The sequence below is a fragment of the Sceloporus undulatus genome, chromosome 1, assembly GCF_019175285.1.
Source record: "Sceloporus undulatus isolate JIND9_A2432 ecotype Alabama chromosome 1, SceUnd_v1.1, whole genome shotgun sequence".
Lineage (NCBI taxonomy): Eukaryota > Metazoa > Chordata > Lepidosauria > Squamata > Phrynosomatidae > Sceloporus > Sceloporus undulatus.
The window spans coordinates 21,857,265-21,872,026 of record NC_056522.1 but is presented as its reverse complement, the minus strand read 5'-3'; the positions used below and the strand labels follow the sequence as shown (position 1 = coordinate 21,872,026).

General features: G+C 38.4%; 1 protein-coding gene across 10 annotated transcripts in view; it reads left to right on the top strand.

Annotated features, from left to right (window-relative positions):
• MAP4K3 (mitogen-activated protein kinase kinase kinase kinase 3) overlaps window positions 1-14,762 on the top strand; it is an 81,222-nt gene that overhangs the window by 24,893 nt on the left and 41,567 nt on the right. For 9 of the 10 annotated variants that reach the window (XM_042455636.1, XM_042455622.1, XM_042455613.1 and 6 more), the window contains 8 exons: window positions 3,395-3,450; window positions 4,593-4,640; window positions 8,004-8,046; window positions 8,928-9,000; window positions 9,871-10,002; window positions 11,056-11,118; window positions 11,197-11,278; window positions 11,915-12,025. In XM_042455636.1, the coding sequence (XP_042311570.1) occupies window positions 3,395-3,450; window positions 4,593-4,640; window positions 8,004-8,046; window positions 8,928-9,000; window positions 9,871-10,002; window positions 11,056-11,118; window positions 11,197-11,278; window positions 11,915-12,025 (608 nt within the window). Of the gene's footprint in view, window positions 1-3,394; window positions 3,451-3,796; window positions 3,859-4,592; window positions 4,641-8,003; window positions 8,047-8,927; window positions 9,001-9,870; window positions 10,003-11,055; window positions 11,119-11,196; window positions 11,279-11,914; window positions 12,026-14,762 lie in introns of those variants that run through there. The other variant, XM_042455677.1, reaches the window with a different exon arrangement.

Below are 14,762 nucleotides of genomic sequence, written 5' to 3'. Positions count from 1 at the left end.
AACAGTTGTTTTTTTAACCTGAGAGAACACCTCTCTAGGAATCTCTAGGTCCTCCAGCACAATTCTGATCAACATCTGCCAGAAGTTGACCATAGAATCGTACTGAAAGACCTGTAAAGGCCAAGAGAAGTTTTCTTTGTAGGAATCTCTGGGTCCTCCAGCTTGATTTTTGGTGGATGCTGGAGGACCTAGAGATTCCTAGAGAGAACATATTAATCAAATCCGCAAAAGTGAAAGCCACAGATGTGGGGGGCCAGATGTATATTTTTGAAAAAACTAGCAAATTATTATTTTTTGTTCGTTGGGAGATTTTTGGGGGGGGGGCTTCAGTTTACTCTTTTATATTTATTGTTTTTATGTACAGCGCTGTGCAAATCTACAGCGCTATATAAATAACAATAATAACAATAATGGTGGAAATTATTGGTGATTTGGGGACATTCTGCACTAAAAATATTTTTGATCTTGGGGCTCACAATAATGGCCCAAGGAATCCACACACAGGCCATGGGCTTCACTTTGCCCAATCCATTTACACTATAGCTATTATAGAACCCAATCACTATGAAATAACAAGTACAAGCCTCTTGATAATATGAATGTTTACTGGCTGTAATATTGTTTAAGACATGAGCCTTCCTTTCTTAATTGTTTTCCTCAATACTGCCCTGTATCATTGTCAGCACTGATAATTGTGAGTTTGTGGCTATGTGCAATATAAGATCATTGTACGTTATATAAAATGTTCTGTAAAGTGGAAATTAATGAGTGGATGCGGTACTTCTAAACCTTTACTCTGCCTGAATAATTACTGTGGATGACTGTATTCAATAACAGTATACTTAATGATCTGATGTTGCTGGTCTCTATATAAAAACTGAAACACAAGTAAAATTAGCTGAAGGTATGCCTGTTTTGCTTCAGTGCTGATTTATTTATTGCTATTTGATAACAAAACATCTGTACCTTTTGCGGGGAGGGAAAGATTTGTACCCTTACACATGTAACTTGATATTACAAATGGCTAAATCGTGCAGATCTCACTGTGACATACTGTATATTTCAACATTTTGTATCATCACGAGAATCATGTGGCCATACAGATGTTGGATTGCAACTCCCAACAACTCCTAGCAAGGACAGTAAGTGGTGAAGAATGTTGTGAATTACAGTGCATGAACATATGGAAGGCCATCTTGTAAACCATTGTAGATCTAGTAGTGAACTTGGGTTGATTCTCAACAGGAATGGAGCCAAAAAAGATGCATTGCTGACTAACAGCAAACTCTTGCTAGAAAAAACTAATACCGATGAGGAATTATTGGTACCTGCTTAGAAAGAATGGTTGTTTGGAACCCCAGGCAGAGTATGTTGTAGGTCGTGCTGGTAAAAATATTAATCACAAGAAAATTAAAAACCAGTCCTAGGAATAAAACTAGCAGTAAAAAGAGCATTGTAAAAGCAGAAACATGCAGTTATTGTGTAATTATTTTTATTTTTGTATTGGTAGACAAAGTTTATAACAGGCATGTAGTCTTTTAAGATTTCTTGTAAAATGATTTCTTTTAGTCAGGTGTATGGATTCCCTGGCAGAACTTGGAAAATGTTAACCAAGCCTTCTGGTTGATTCATACAAATAAGCAACTAAGAACAGGGCTGTAGCTGCAGGCTTTACTGTAGCTTAGAAGAATCTGTGATGGTAGGAAGTTCCATATCCACCCACGTTGTGTGATGCAGCTCTCAGTGTGCTAATGGCACAGCTGAAGGTCCAATGCTGTGCCAGCTGTCTCAAAGTGTGGGCCCACACATTGTCTATTCACATTCGTACAGTGTAAAATGGACCATGTGAAATGACTTGTGACTATATATCAGTAGATATACAACACCATGCAGTATTATGTGATTGTCCAATTTTCTGTGTGGTCAGACTGTTGGTGAGCTGTTGCAAAGTAGTTGCTTGCTGACCTCTTCCTTCTTCCCTATTCCCTTGAATTCCATTTCCCCACTTATAAGAGTTGGGAGTAAATGCAAAGTGGAAGGCTTTTTTAAATGGTTGAGTGATTACATGACCTTTATGATAGTCCAGTTGTAACTACTGTACAACTTACATCTGACAAAAATAGGTTCTTCACTTGTACAAGCTTGTTGTGTTCTCTCTTTGTGTCTAGTCATTGCTGTGTTTCTCTGTTAAATGCAGTGATTGATGTCCTTGTGATGGTGCCACCTGTGTTTTAGGAAATGGGCTTATTTTACATTGTGGCTGAACAGATGTCAGGAGCAAATGCTTTCCTGTTACTACTGATTTTGGCTGCAAACCTGTGTGTTTTTTTTAAAAGGAGTGAAATATTCTGTCTCTTAATTAATTTCCAAGCTGTTTCTTATAATAGGCCAGCATCAACAATTAGATTTGCAAGTAGTAAAATCCAGAGGACTTCAGCAAGTTTTCTTCTCTATGTTGCTATGGAATGCTTCAACAACTTAGATGTGGCTACTACAAATATTGTCTTCACTTAGAATTTGGTTCAGCTCTTTTAATTATACAGTTATCCCTCCATATTTGTGGCTTTCATATTTGCGGATTTGATTATTCACAGATTTGATTAATATGTTCTCTCTGGGAATATCTAGGTCCTCCAGTGCAACTCTTTGGGCAATTTTAACTAAAAGTTGCACTGAAGGACCTCTACTAGGCCTTTGTAGCTCCTCCAGCACCGTTCTATGGTCAGTGTAGTTTGGACATTGACCACAGAGTTGCACTGGAAGACCTAGAGAGTCCTAGAGAGGTATCCTGTCAGGTAAAAACATGGTGTTTTTGTTATTTGCAGTTTTTCCATATTCACGGGGGTCTTGTGCCCCTAACCCTAGCGAATATGGAGGGATGACTGTAGTTGTACAAAAAATTTTGTGCAATATACCTCATGCATGTTTTATGTACAGGTATACCTTATATATAAAAGCTGAGCTCACTGTAATCTAATCATAGATTGTAAAAGACATTGTAAACTAGGGATGAGGAACCTGGAGCTGCAGTTGTTATTGGATTGTAACTCCTATCATTCTTTACTATTGGTTATGTTGAATGGAGCTGATAGGAGTTTAGTTAAGTAATATTTGGATGGTCACAGATTGCTGTGTTGTACATATCAAAGGTTTTTTAAAAATGCATAGCATTGCCAACCCATGCTTGGGTCTCTAGGAAAAAATACTTATAAGGATTTGCAACATCTTATAACAATACTATTTTTAATACCTTTTTCATTCATGGCCAGAAACATGAACCATATTTGTACTTGTCTGAGAGAATGACATTTGAGTGTTGTCTTCTAATATTAATGTTGAAATGTAATTGTGTTTTTCTTTTTCTTTTTGTGTGGGGGCATTGTTTCTCCTCCAGTAACTGGACCTCTCTCTGAACTGCAGATTGCTTATGTAAGCAGAGAAACACTACAGGTAAGCAAAATGCTTCCATTGTTAGCCTTTTGGATAGAAATAATATGTACCGAAAAGATGATAGCAATAGCAAGTACGTTTCTATACTGCTTATCAGTGAACTAAGTACTCCCTAAGTGGTTTACAATGTACGAGATAAACCAGTTGTTTGTGTTGGATAAGTGATGTCTGTATCAATTATAGGTCTGACCACCACACTTTTCATATTAGATATTTTATTGATATTTTTTGCTAAAAAAAAGCTGCTTGTTCAGTGTAAGCTGTCCTTCCCCACCTCCCCTAATGGAAGAAAACCAATGCTGCAGCTCATGCCTTTGTCCATATGTCTGTGTGTATTTTGGCTTAGGGTGCTGCAGGGAGATATGCCTGTCTTACACAGAGGCTTTGACTTTCAGACTTAGGCACAAGGTGAGCTGCTCTGATAGTCACAAAGATTGTGTATGTACTTCTGACTATTTTCAGGTGTTCCACAACCAATGTATAATGAAGGAGAAATGTGGAACTCGGTTCCCTGAGATATTTACTGATAAAGAAGTATCAATGGTTTTTGTGGTCCTGATATCCGTATCAGTACACATAGGATTTCAGGCTTCAACATACCTGTTTGTATTTCTTTCAAGCTTGATGCTTTTGCATAACTTTATGTAAATCAGGGGTGGCAAGATATGGTCCCTCAGGGATCACAGTGTAGTCCCCCATTTTTAATTTTTTAACTTTATTTATTGAAAAAGGCCATCATGCCTTCTAGAGGCCATGGGGGCAACTTTGGCAAGCTCTCCTCCAATCTATTTTAGGAGTGTCAGAGTCCTTTTCAAAACCAGATATGATTTCTGATCATTTCCAGTTTTTTGCAGGAAAAGGTTGGATTGCACTGGTGAAATTACTCCCACATCTCCCTGAAGGTGAGGGTGATATTTAAAACAAAGAAAGAAAGACGGATGGAGACAAGTCCACTGGAGGGCCATCTGTAGCCCCCAAACCTCATGTGGTTGGCCACCCCAACATGTAAACAATATAAAATAAACTTAAGTAGAGATGTATTATTTCATTTTCAAACATTTGTTTCTGGGTAGTTAGTTTTGTTTAGAACAACACATTCATATACAGGTTTTTTCTAACCGTTTTTGTATTTTTTATTATAGGGATTATATTATCTTCACAGTAAAGGAAAAATGCACAGAGACATAAAGGTAGGTTTGTCCTTTAAATATTTTCGTCAGGTGTGTAAGGTTGCCAGTTCAAGTATTCATCTTTGAAAACAGAAACATGCTGTCTTGTGTGAAGGAGAAAAATAGATTATGAAAAAGTGTACCAAAGGCAATATATGTAGTAGAACTTATATTTTTGTGAAGATATCTGTAATTATTGCACATTGTTAGATTATATTCTTAAATTTAGATCGTATGTGAGATACTATCTAAAGTACCTCGTGCACAAGCAAAGGCAGTTGTGTTCATGCAAGGGGCTTCCCTTAACCTCTGTACTTAGTGCTCTGTACTTAGTACCGTACTCTTTTCCATGTCATTTCAGAGGCTGCTTTAACCTCTGGCTTTGCTTCTGATGGCCCATTGGAAACTGCATAAGAAAGATAGCAAGAAAGGGCTGTGGTGCTCATGCTTTTTTTGGATTTGAGCCAGAGTTAAGACAGTTTGAAGGAAGTACCATTATATTCATCTCTGTATCTGGGATGCTGGTACAAACAAGTGCCTCTAGATACTATTCCTTCTGTGTCATTTGTTGGTTGCATACTCATTCTTTGTGTTCAAGCTGCATATTTTGCCACCTCAGTTTGACCAAGACTGTGAGCACTGACTTGATTTTGTTAAGTGTTCGCCTCAAGGGAAGTAATAGTATCACTCTATTCTGCTTTGGTTAGGCCCCACCTGGAATATTGAATCCAGTTCTGGACACCACAGTTTAAAAAGGATGTTGGCAAGCTGGAGCGTGTCCACAGGAGGGCAACCAAAATGGTGAAAGATCTAGAAACTATGAACCATGTCCTATGAAGAACGGCTGAGGGAGCTGGTTATGTTTAGCCTGGAGAAGAGAAAGTTTAGATGTGACATGATATCACTGTTTAAACATTTGAAGGGATGTCATGTTGAGGATGGAGCAAGCTTGTTTTCTGTATATCCAGAGAACAGGGCCTGGACCAATGGATGTAAACTACAGGAAAAGAGATTCCACCTCAACATTAGGAGGAATCCCTTGACAGTAAAAGCTGCTCAACAGCAGAAAACACTCCGTTCTTTGTTAAGTCGGAGGCTTTCATGGCCGGCATCCATAGTTTTTTGTGGGTTTTTCGGGCTATCTTCTAGAACATGGCCACATAGCCTGAAAAGCCCACAAAAAACTCCCTTCTTTGGAGGTTTTTAAGCAGAGGCTGGATGTCTAAATGACAGGGATGCTTTGATTGTGAATTCCTGCATGTCAGAGTGTTGGGACTGAGTGGCCCTTGAGGTCTTTTCCAGCTGTATGATTCTAAGTTCTAAGTTAATCCAGCTTTGCATGGGACTTAGTCTGTCCATGGAGCTTTTATCCCAGTGAAAAGTTGGAACATGGATGCATATTTCAGATTTGCAGTACATTCTCTCTGAATGTGTTTTAGTATTGTTATTTGTTTCATCTGTGGTTGGTTCTTCATTATTTGTTTTGTTCTCTTGTATACAGTTTCTCTCTCTTTGTGTGTGCCTTCAAGCTCTGTCAACCTGTGCTGATCCCATGAATTTCATAGGGTTACTCAGAAGTTGGTTTTCCAGTTTCTTCCTCTAAAATATAACCTACAGCACCTACTATTTATTGGGCGTCTCCCATTCAAATACTACCCAGAGCTAATCCTGGTTTTCTTCCACGATCAGACAGGCTGTGGTGCTTTAGAATAGTTAGACCCCACAGTTTCTATAGAATCTACATTTTACAAGTATCTCTGTCATCTGAGGCAGTTTTGCATTTTCTGTGTTGTGTCTGTGGCTTCTGGCTTTGTTAATGTACTGTAATGTAGTGCTCTTTTACATATTAACATTAGCAAATGTGTAAATATGTGTTATTCCTGAGCATTTATTATCACTCTGTACTGCATTTGATGAAAACTCATATAATAATAAAGCTCATGGGATTTAAAAAAAACACTTGGTCTTAAAGATGCTGCCACATCTTTTTCTTTCTTTTTTCCTCTCCTTCCTTCCTCCTTTTTATATAACTATTATAGGCCCCATGCAGACAGGCCAAAATAAAGCTGCTCCGGGTCACTTTGGAGGTATGCTGTTTAAATGGTGCATGCGTGCTCAGGGGCCAGAAGCTGCACCAAAGCTACGCTCCAGTCTTTAGAACGGGAGCATGGTTTTGGCCTGGCTTCCGGACGCATCATTTAAACAGCCTACCTCCAAAGTGACCCTGAAGCAGCTTTATTTTGGACTGTCTGTTTGGGACCTTAGCTAACTATTTTAAAACTATATAATAGTTGCCCATGGTTAAAAGGAATAGAGAAAATTGAACAGTACTGGACTAATTCTACCACTTGACTAGTTAAGAAATCATTATTGTTATGTTGCATCACTCCTGTGAGTGAGGATGTAAAAGGATCCAGAAAAATGCAAATCATGACTCTTGCCCTACATTTTCAAAAGGCTTCATAATGTGATACAGGTCTTTCAGATTTTTACAGTGGTCACTAAGCATTGACGTGTGAAAGCAATTATTCTTCCAGAAGTTGGAGTCAGCTAGTAGTGGTTAAAGTGCCAGGCTTTACTTGTCTGTAGTCAGCATTTTTAAAAGGGCTAAATGTAGTGTTTAATGACAAAAACTGTATGCAGTGCATTGCTGCACTCATATTTTTTCCCTCTTTTCTATGATACAATCAGTGATATGGGTTTGAGAAAAATCTGAATCACTACAACTAGTTGAGCATTCTTTTTCATAAAAGGATGGATGAATCACAGGGAACTTAGCCTAGCTTGTCTTAATTGCTTGTACTTGTGTCTGATTGAGAGTGCAAGATATTTTGGAAAATAGAAACAAGCTTAACAATGCATTCATTTGTTAATCTATTCCTGCGAATTATATTAGGATTTTTGAATATTCACTTTCTTAGATGAATAACAAGAAGTATATATCCAACTGCTTGGATTCCCAGTGATTGGGCGGTATATAAATAAATTCTATTATTATTATTATTATTATTATTAGCATTTAGCCCATCTAACACGGCTGATGGCAGTGCACAACAATCCAGGCAACTACGGATATATAAATGATGTGAAAAATTTTCCACACCCAACATAGAGTGCTGCTTTGTCATATTTCTTGATGAGCTGATACAATCTTGTTAGGGCATTCTCTGAAGAATTTGTTCTAATTTGTCTTTGCACATGGGTAGGTGGTTCTGTCTTAAGGGTGGCTGCAGTTGGCTTGTGTATGTGAAGCCACCCCCAATTTCCCTTCATGAGTGTTGTTCTGGCACTACTTATATTCTGGTTCATGTGACTGTTGTGTGTGTTGTTATTATTATACCAAAAAGAAATATAAAAAGTTGTATATTGTGTTTTTTCCTCAAGGGAGCAAATATTCTTTTAACAGACAATGGCCATGTGAAATTAGGTAAGTATTTTTCTGTAGGTTTGCTTTTGTATAATAAATTTTAATAATTTTATAAATTGTGAAAATATCCAAAGTTCAGTGCCTTATCTCTGCTACTTTCATAGTTGGTGAAAGCAAAAGGATTTCACCAGATTGTTGCCAAATAAATCTTATTTGCACATGACAAATCTCTGCTTTGGCACTTACTACAAGAACTTTCCCAATTAAGAGAGAGAATGCTATATATTTAAAAAAATAAACAATTTGATATTCACCTATCAAAACTGTTCTGCTAAAAATTAGAAGGCTCTGACTATACATGATTTTTTCAACCATGTACACTTGTAGCATATTTAGATTGAAACTAGTGTTCATTTTTATATTTTCTGTGTTGTATAAATTAATGGATTGTTACGAGGCATCTTCCAAAAATTATAGTTATCAGCATTTTGAGAAGATTGCCTTGGAGCCTAATCTTCTCTGTTTTTTACTTATGAATTAAATAGAAATAGAAGGGAAGAAGATTAGGCTCCAAGGCAGCTTGTTCAAAAGGCAGATAACTATTACAAATAACTCAGGAATTCAGAAGAAATGTTTTATTGTGGCCTTTGTCAGTAGACTTTAATGAAAGTGTAATTTTTTTGTCTGAGGATAACAGGCTAAATCAGCTTGTTAGTCCCAGCTAGAATAGACCCATTAAAGGAATGGTGGCAAGTCCTATTTATTCAGTGGACCTGCTATGTTTGAGACTGTTGGATTTAGCCCAGAATGGACTAGTGGAAAATAGAAACTACGAGATCTTTTCAGAGCTTGTTTCTAACATATCTTTACAGTAGAAAATTAACTTATGTTGATCACAGTAAGTATTGTTACACCACTTATTGTCTTCAATCTTTTTTTAGCTGATTTTGGAGTAGCAGCACAAATAACAGCTACCATTGCCAAAAGGAAATCTTTCATTGGAACTCCATATTGGCAAGTATCCTTTAGTCTAACTGTTCATAGGAAATTCCAGGGATATGTATGTAGTTGTCAAGGGGAGAGAGACTATGTTCTAGCAGTCTTGTTGATTCCTCTTGCAGACAGAAACCATGGGATACAACTCATGGTGGTGTACATTCACAATTGGCGCTGGAAGCAAACAGGGAAGGTCTTTTCTGGATCCCAGTAGTGGGCAACATTCAGCCTATAAACTACGTGTAGCCCATGGTCCTTTTGCTTCCTTCTCTTCCCTCCCCCAATAGCTGCTAAATTTCACTGGCATGACAGTGATAAAAAGGACATGTTTTTATCTCTTATGGAAGGAAGCTGCCCTGCCATGTTCTAAGAAGTCCAGTTTTCCTTAAAACAAAGTGTGTGATCTCTTTGTTGCCCTGCTTTAAAATTGTGGAGGGAAGAAGGTCAGTTTCTCTGAAAGTGGTTTCTTTGTTCTCATTTCTCTGGGATATAAGAACATTTATTCAAGTTTGGATTTGTGAAGTGTGTCTGGATCTTTTTCTTATTCCATTTTATTTCACAATGTGTGAGCAGTAGGATTGTGGCTGAGTTCTTAGATGACTTTGTCCAAGGTTTTCTCAGCCTCATTTATGCATACAGTTATTTGACAAGGCTAAGGTTACTAGGTAGACAGCGGAAAATCAGCCTAACCTGTTCCAAGGCCCCTAACCGTAATTGAACATTGGAACTCCAGAAGGTGAAAGAGATTTATAGTCTGTGTCTTCCATAAAAACTTAAGGAGCAACAGAGAGTATAATATTGGAATGTATTGAAAAGTGTTTCGGCAGTGGTACCCTTCAAAATATGAAAATGGAAAGTTCCTTACTAAACTTGTTTTCTTCTTTTTAGGATGGCCCCTGAGGTTGCTGCAGTTGAAAGGAAAGGTGGATATAATCAACTTTGTGACCTTTGGGCTGTTGGAATCACTGCTATAGAGCTAGCAGAGCTCCAGCCTCCAATGTTTGACTTACATCCAATGAGGTTGGTAATTGTATGTAAGACTGGGAAGCCTTACAGACCGTTTAAGAAGAGCATATAAAAGCATAATTGCCACAGGCAAATGTAGGTTTTTCTAATAAGAAAACACCGTTCTATCAAGTAAGTGAACAGATGGCTGCAAGATCAGTTTTGGCAACTGTTTGTGATGCAGAAAGAAGGAAAGAAATTGGATTCCCTCCCCGCATTTCCCTCTATTCTAGCTCTAGACGTGTTATCTGGAGTGGTGGTGAATAGGAGCGGAAATGGGGCTGACTCCTGTATTGAAGTTTGCTTCATTTTATGACTCAACAGGGTCTTAACATGGGTGTTATTTTACCCGCTTTCTAAAATTGCTTTCCATTAAAGACAGTGCAGTTTTAGGGATCACAAAAGCCTGTTTGACCGAAAACAATAGGAGAGAAAATGAATTACTTGTCCTGGACAGCTATGGTTCCGTCAAGCAATTTTGTGCCTCTGAAAAGTATTGGATGTAATCCTGTCCTCTGCACTCACGTGTTCTTCTTTGAGAGTGATGTGATCTGCTGGGCCATTTACTAATAGCTCAAGATTTAATTATTACTTGCATCTTGTTGGTAACTCTTACCTGAACCTTTGCATGTGCCTGTTCTGTTACTGGATATACCCAGTGTGTCAGAGACCTGGGGCAGACCTACTGACAGAATGCTGCTTTGGACATGATTAAATGGAGGCTTACACTATGCTGAAGTGATCACATGTCAAGGAGCTAATAGAAAATCTAGAAATATATTTTGCAAGAGACTTGCAGAAGCTGCCATTATTTTCTATACCTTTGTTCTATAAACACAGACTCCAGAACTATACTAATCTGTTCACTGTCTTAATATTTCTAATAAATACAGCCAATCTAGCCACCAGGCCTTTTTTGGCATGAATACTGCCTCCTTTAACTTTTGGTGCAAGTCGCTTAGCAGTTCTTTTTTTTTTTTTCTGACTGAAGATAAATGTGCTGCTGCTCTCATGGATGTAAAATAATGACATGGGTTTTATAAAGTCCCTGCTGTTGTTACTTTTCAGAGCTCTCTTTTTAATGACTAAAAGCAACTTCCAGCCTCCCAAACTAAAGGACAAAATGAAGTGGTAAGTACTGTGGTAATGTTACTGTATTGGGTTGTGTTTGTTATATTTCTTTCTAAAGTCTGTAATTTCATTTTAAAGGTCAAATAGTTTCCATCATTTTGTGAAAATGGCACTTACAAAGAATCCTAAAAAAAGACCTACAGCTGAAAAACTATTGCAGGTATGACTTTATATTTTCAAACTTGTCTAAAAGTTTGATGCGTATCCATTGTTGCCATATGAGGAGCACTTCTGTATGGAGGTGATGCATCAGTTCTGTATGTGTATGTTTGTGCCTCTTGTTTTTGGGGTTTTTCTCAGCGCGAATATGGGCTGAGGGCTTAAAACATCACTTACTTTTGTTTTGTGACATCTGCTGTCTTTTAATAATAATTTGTTTCATTTATATACCGCTATTCCAAAGATCATAGCGGTGAACAGCAAGTAAGCTAATTAGCAAGTAAGCTAATTTGCCCCCAACAGTCTGAGTACTCATTTTAGCGACCTCGGAAGGATGCAAGCCTGAGTCGAGCTTGGGCCCTTTTGCTGGTCTTGAACTCACAACCTTGTGGTTTTGAGTGAATGGCTGCAGTACAGGCATTATAACCACTGTGCCACCAGGGCAGCCTATCTCTATCTTTTGGGGCAAAGAAGATGTGAGATATGTAAAGTGGTGCCTGAAGTTTAGCTTTGCTAAATGCAGAAAGCTTGGGGGGAATGCACCCAGTATATTTTGAGGAGCCCCCTTTATATTAAATGTTATTATCCAAATGCATTTTCTCTTCTTTTACTCTGTGCTTGCATTTTGTGTTTTTAGCACCCTTTTGTAACCCAGCCATTAAACCGAACCCTTGCTATTGAACTGTTGGATAAAATGAATAATCCTGATCATTCCACCTATCATGATTTTGATGATGATGATCCTGAGGTAAGAATACTATATACATCAGTGCTTTTGCAGTTAAAGAGCCTTTGGTGTATCTTGTGCTAGACCTCTGGTTGCACAACAGTGGAATCCAGCTTAGGTAGAGGAGGAGGCAATACCCATTCCATGCTGTAGTCTCCCCCTCCAGCAGCTCTAAAACCTTCTCTGGAAAGCACTAGAAACCCCTGGAACTGGGTTTTGGGCACCTCTGAGATCTTCATCGGCCAAAAAAAATCTATATTCTTCCTCCAGCACCAGGTTGGATTTAGATCCCTGAGACAATTTCGTCTCGCTGAAACACCCTTTCCCACTGCAATCATAATTCTGATACAATGAAAGCATAAGAAGCTTAAACCATTTTAGATTTACTGTTTGGATGGGCTCTTGGTATCCACCGGGGTTTGGTTCCAAGACCCCCCATGGATACCAAAATCTGTGGATCCTCAAGTCCCATTAAATAAAATGGCATAGTAAAATAGTGCCCCTTATATAAAATGGCAAATTCAAGGTTTACCTTTGGAATTTATATTTTAAAAATATTTTCAAGCTGTAAATAGCTGAATCTGTAGATAAAGAATCCATGGATACAGAAGGCTGACTGTATTAATTTCTGTTCCCACAAGTGCTCAAAGCATTTTACAAATTGTAAACATACTGTAAGCACAGTCCTGCAGTCACTCTAAATTTATTGATGGTCCAAAACACATTGTAGAAATAATCCAGTCTGAAACCACGTTAACTGCTCTGGAATTCTGAGAGCTGTATTTTTGTGAGACATTTAGCCTTCTGTGTCAGAGAGCTCTGGTGCCACAATAAACTACAATTCCCAGGATTCCCTAGCACTGAGCCAGGGCAGTTAAAGCAGTCTCAAACTGGATTATTTTCTGCAGTGTGTTTTGGACCAATGTAGGTACACACTGCTGCCTTATTTTTCTTGAAGATGTTCACAATTACATTATTACTTGTTACTGTGTCGATTAAGGAGCTCATGAATGTTCACAAACTAGAGCGCTGAAACGGTAAGGCACTTTTAAGGCCTCTAACTACTGCTAGCCTTGCTGTGTTTTTTTCTGATTGTCCGTCAACGTACCCTTTTACCAGCATTTGAGATTTTTAAAATGTTGATAGCATGTCATGGATTCTCAGCTGCCACAGCCTTCTGTACCATTTAAGATACTCTTGAAGTTTATTTAAATTTAAGTATCCATAAAAGTGTTTCAAGTAAAATACTTTTTGCTGCAGATGAAAGCATCTGAACTAACTTCCTGTGTAGCACAACCCTTAGTTATCTCTTTATCAAGCGATCCACTTAGCTTCATGTCAGTAAAGCATAATTTCTGTAATGATATCCAACTGTAACTGTTTTTTTAGAGTGCGCCTGGACTGTAAATATGTACTACTGAGTGTACAGACAGTGAACCCCTAATTGACAAAAATAGCTTGAATTTTACTCCCTCCCTGTGTGTCTGTATCTGTTAATTCTCTGAATGGTGCTGAGGATCACGTATGAGTTATCTCTCCCGTATTGCCCAGAAATAGAGCCCTTGTAACCTTGCTGTGGGCTGTCTGCACCCTCCCAATGTCTTTTCCTTTCCTACCTGTATCATTAACTCAATGGCAACTTTGTATAAAGAGTGCTTGCTAAACAACACATTAGCAATAAAAATTCAGTACTTGAAAATATAATACCTCTGACAAAGAATGGTGCTTCTAAAAGCCAAAAAGAAAGTTCTTTAAGGAAAAAAACATGCCCAAGGCCTTCATTAAATTAGCAGCTTGCCATTAATAAGTAGACAGGTTTTGACTCATGTGAAGGTATTAGGAAAGACACTAAATGCACATGTCTAATTAGATGAAGTACATTTTAATATCAGTTAGATACTTTGCACCAGAGTGTTTTTCCACTTGTCATTAATTCAGCTCTTTGAGGATGCAATCTTAATTTGGAGTTCACTAGTATCTGTTTCTTTTTTGAAGTGAGTTTGGCTTTGAAATTACTTAAACTAAAGCTCTGGTGAATTGCAGGACATTTTTACACTGCTGTGTACATTTGTGGTACATTTTGTTGTACCTCTGTCTAATTTCATAGCAGAGATTACATTCATGGTAAATTCCTGTGCATCTTTAGCAGCATTTGACCAACCTTGAGCAATTGCTTTTTAAAAGTAATTAGTTACAGTTCCATTTGCTGCTGCTCTGGTAGTATGTGGCTGTTTTAGGCTCAGGACAGATGGGCCAAAAGCAGTGTGCCACCGCCGATACCAGGGTTCCAGAGTGTGCAGCATTCCGCACATTCTGGAACACTAGCGTGTGACGGCAGTGGCATCATGGCGATGTCCCATCCACACAGGTGCCACCATGATGGTGTAAGCAATGCGCACCATACATATGTCACTGTGTGTCACTTACATAACGAGTGCATCAATGGCGCACTCGTGACATCTGCGCGGTATCAGAAAAAGAACCCATTTTTTTCTGGGTTCTTTTTGGGGCGGAGGGACGCCACACAGTTTGGCTGCTGCAGCGTCCCTCCGGGGGAAAACTGGACATCTCCAGCCTGCCCTGAAGGGGAAGTATGTACCAGGCCTCAGTTACAGTAATGTACAGTTACCGTATATAGCTACTTTCATAGTTACAACTGTTTACTTGCTTATTCCCATTTGTTTTGTATTCTCTTTTTTAAAAAATCTGAATGCTGGAAGTTGCTGCTCTCTGGTACACAACATTCTCTCCTCTTGTC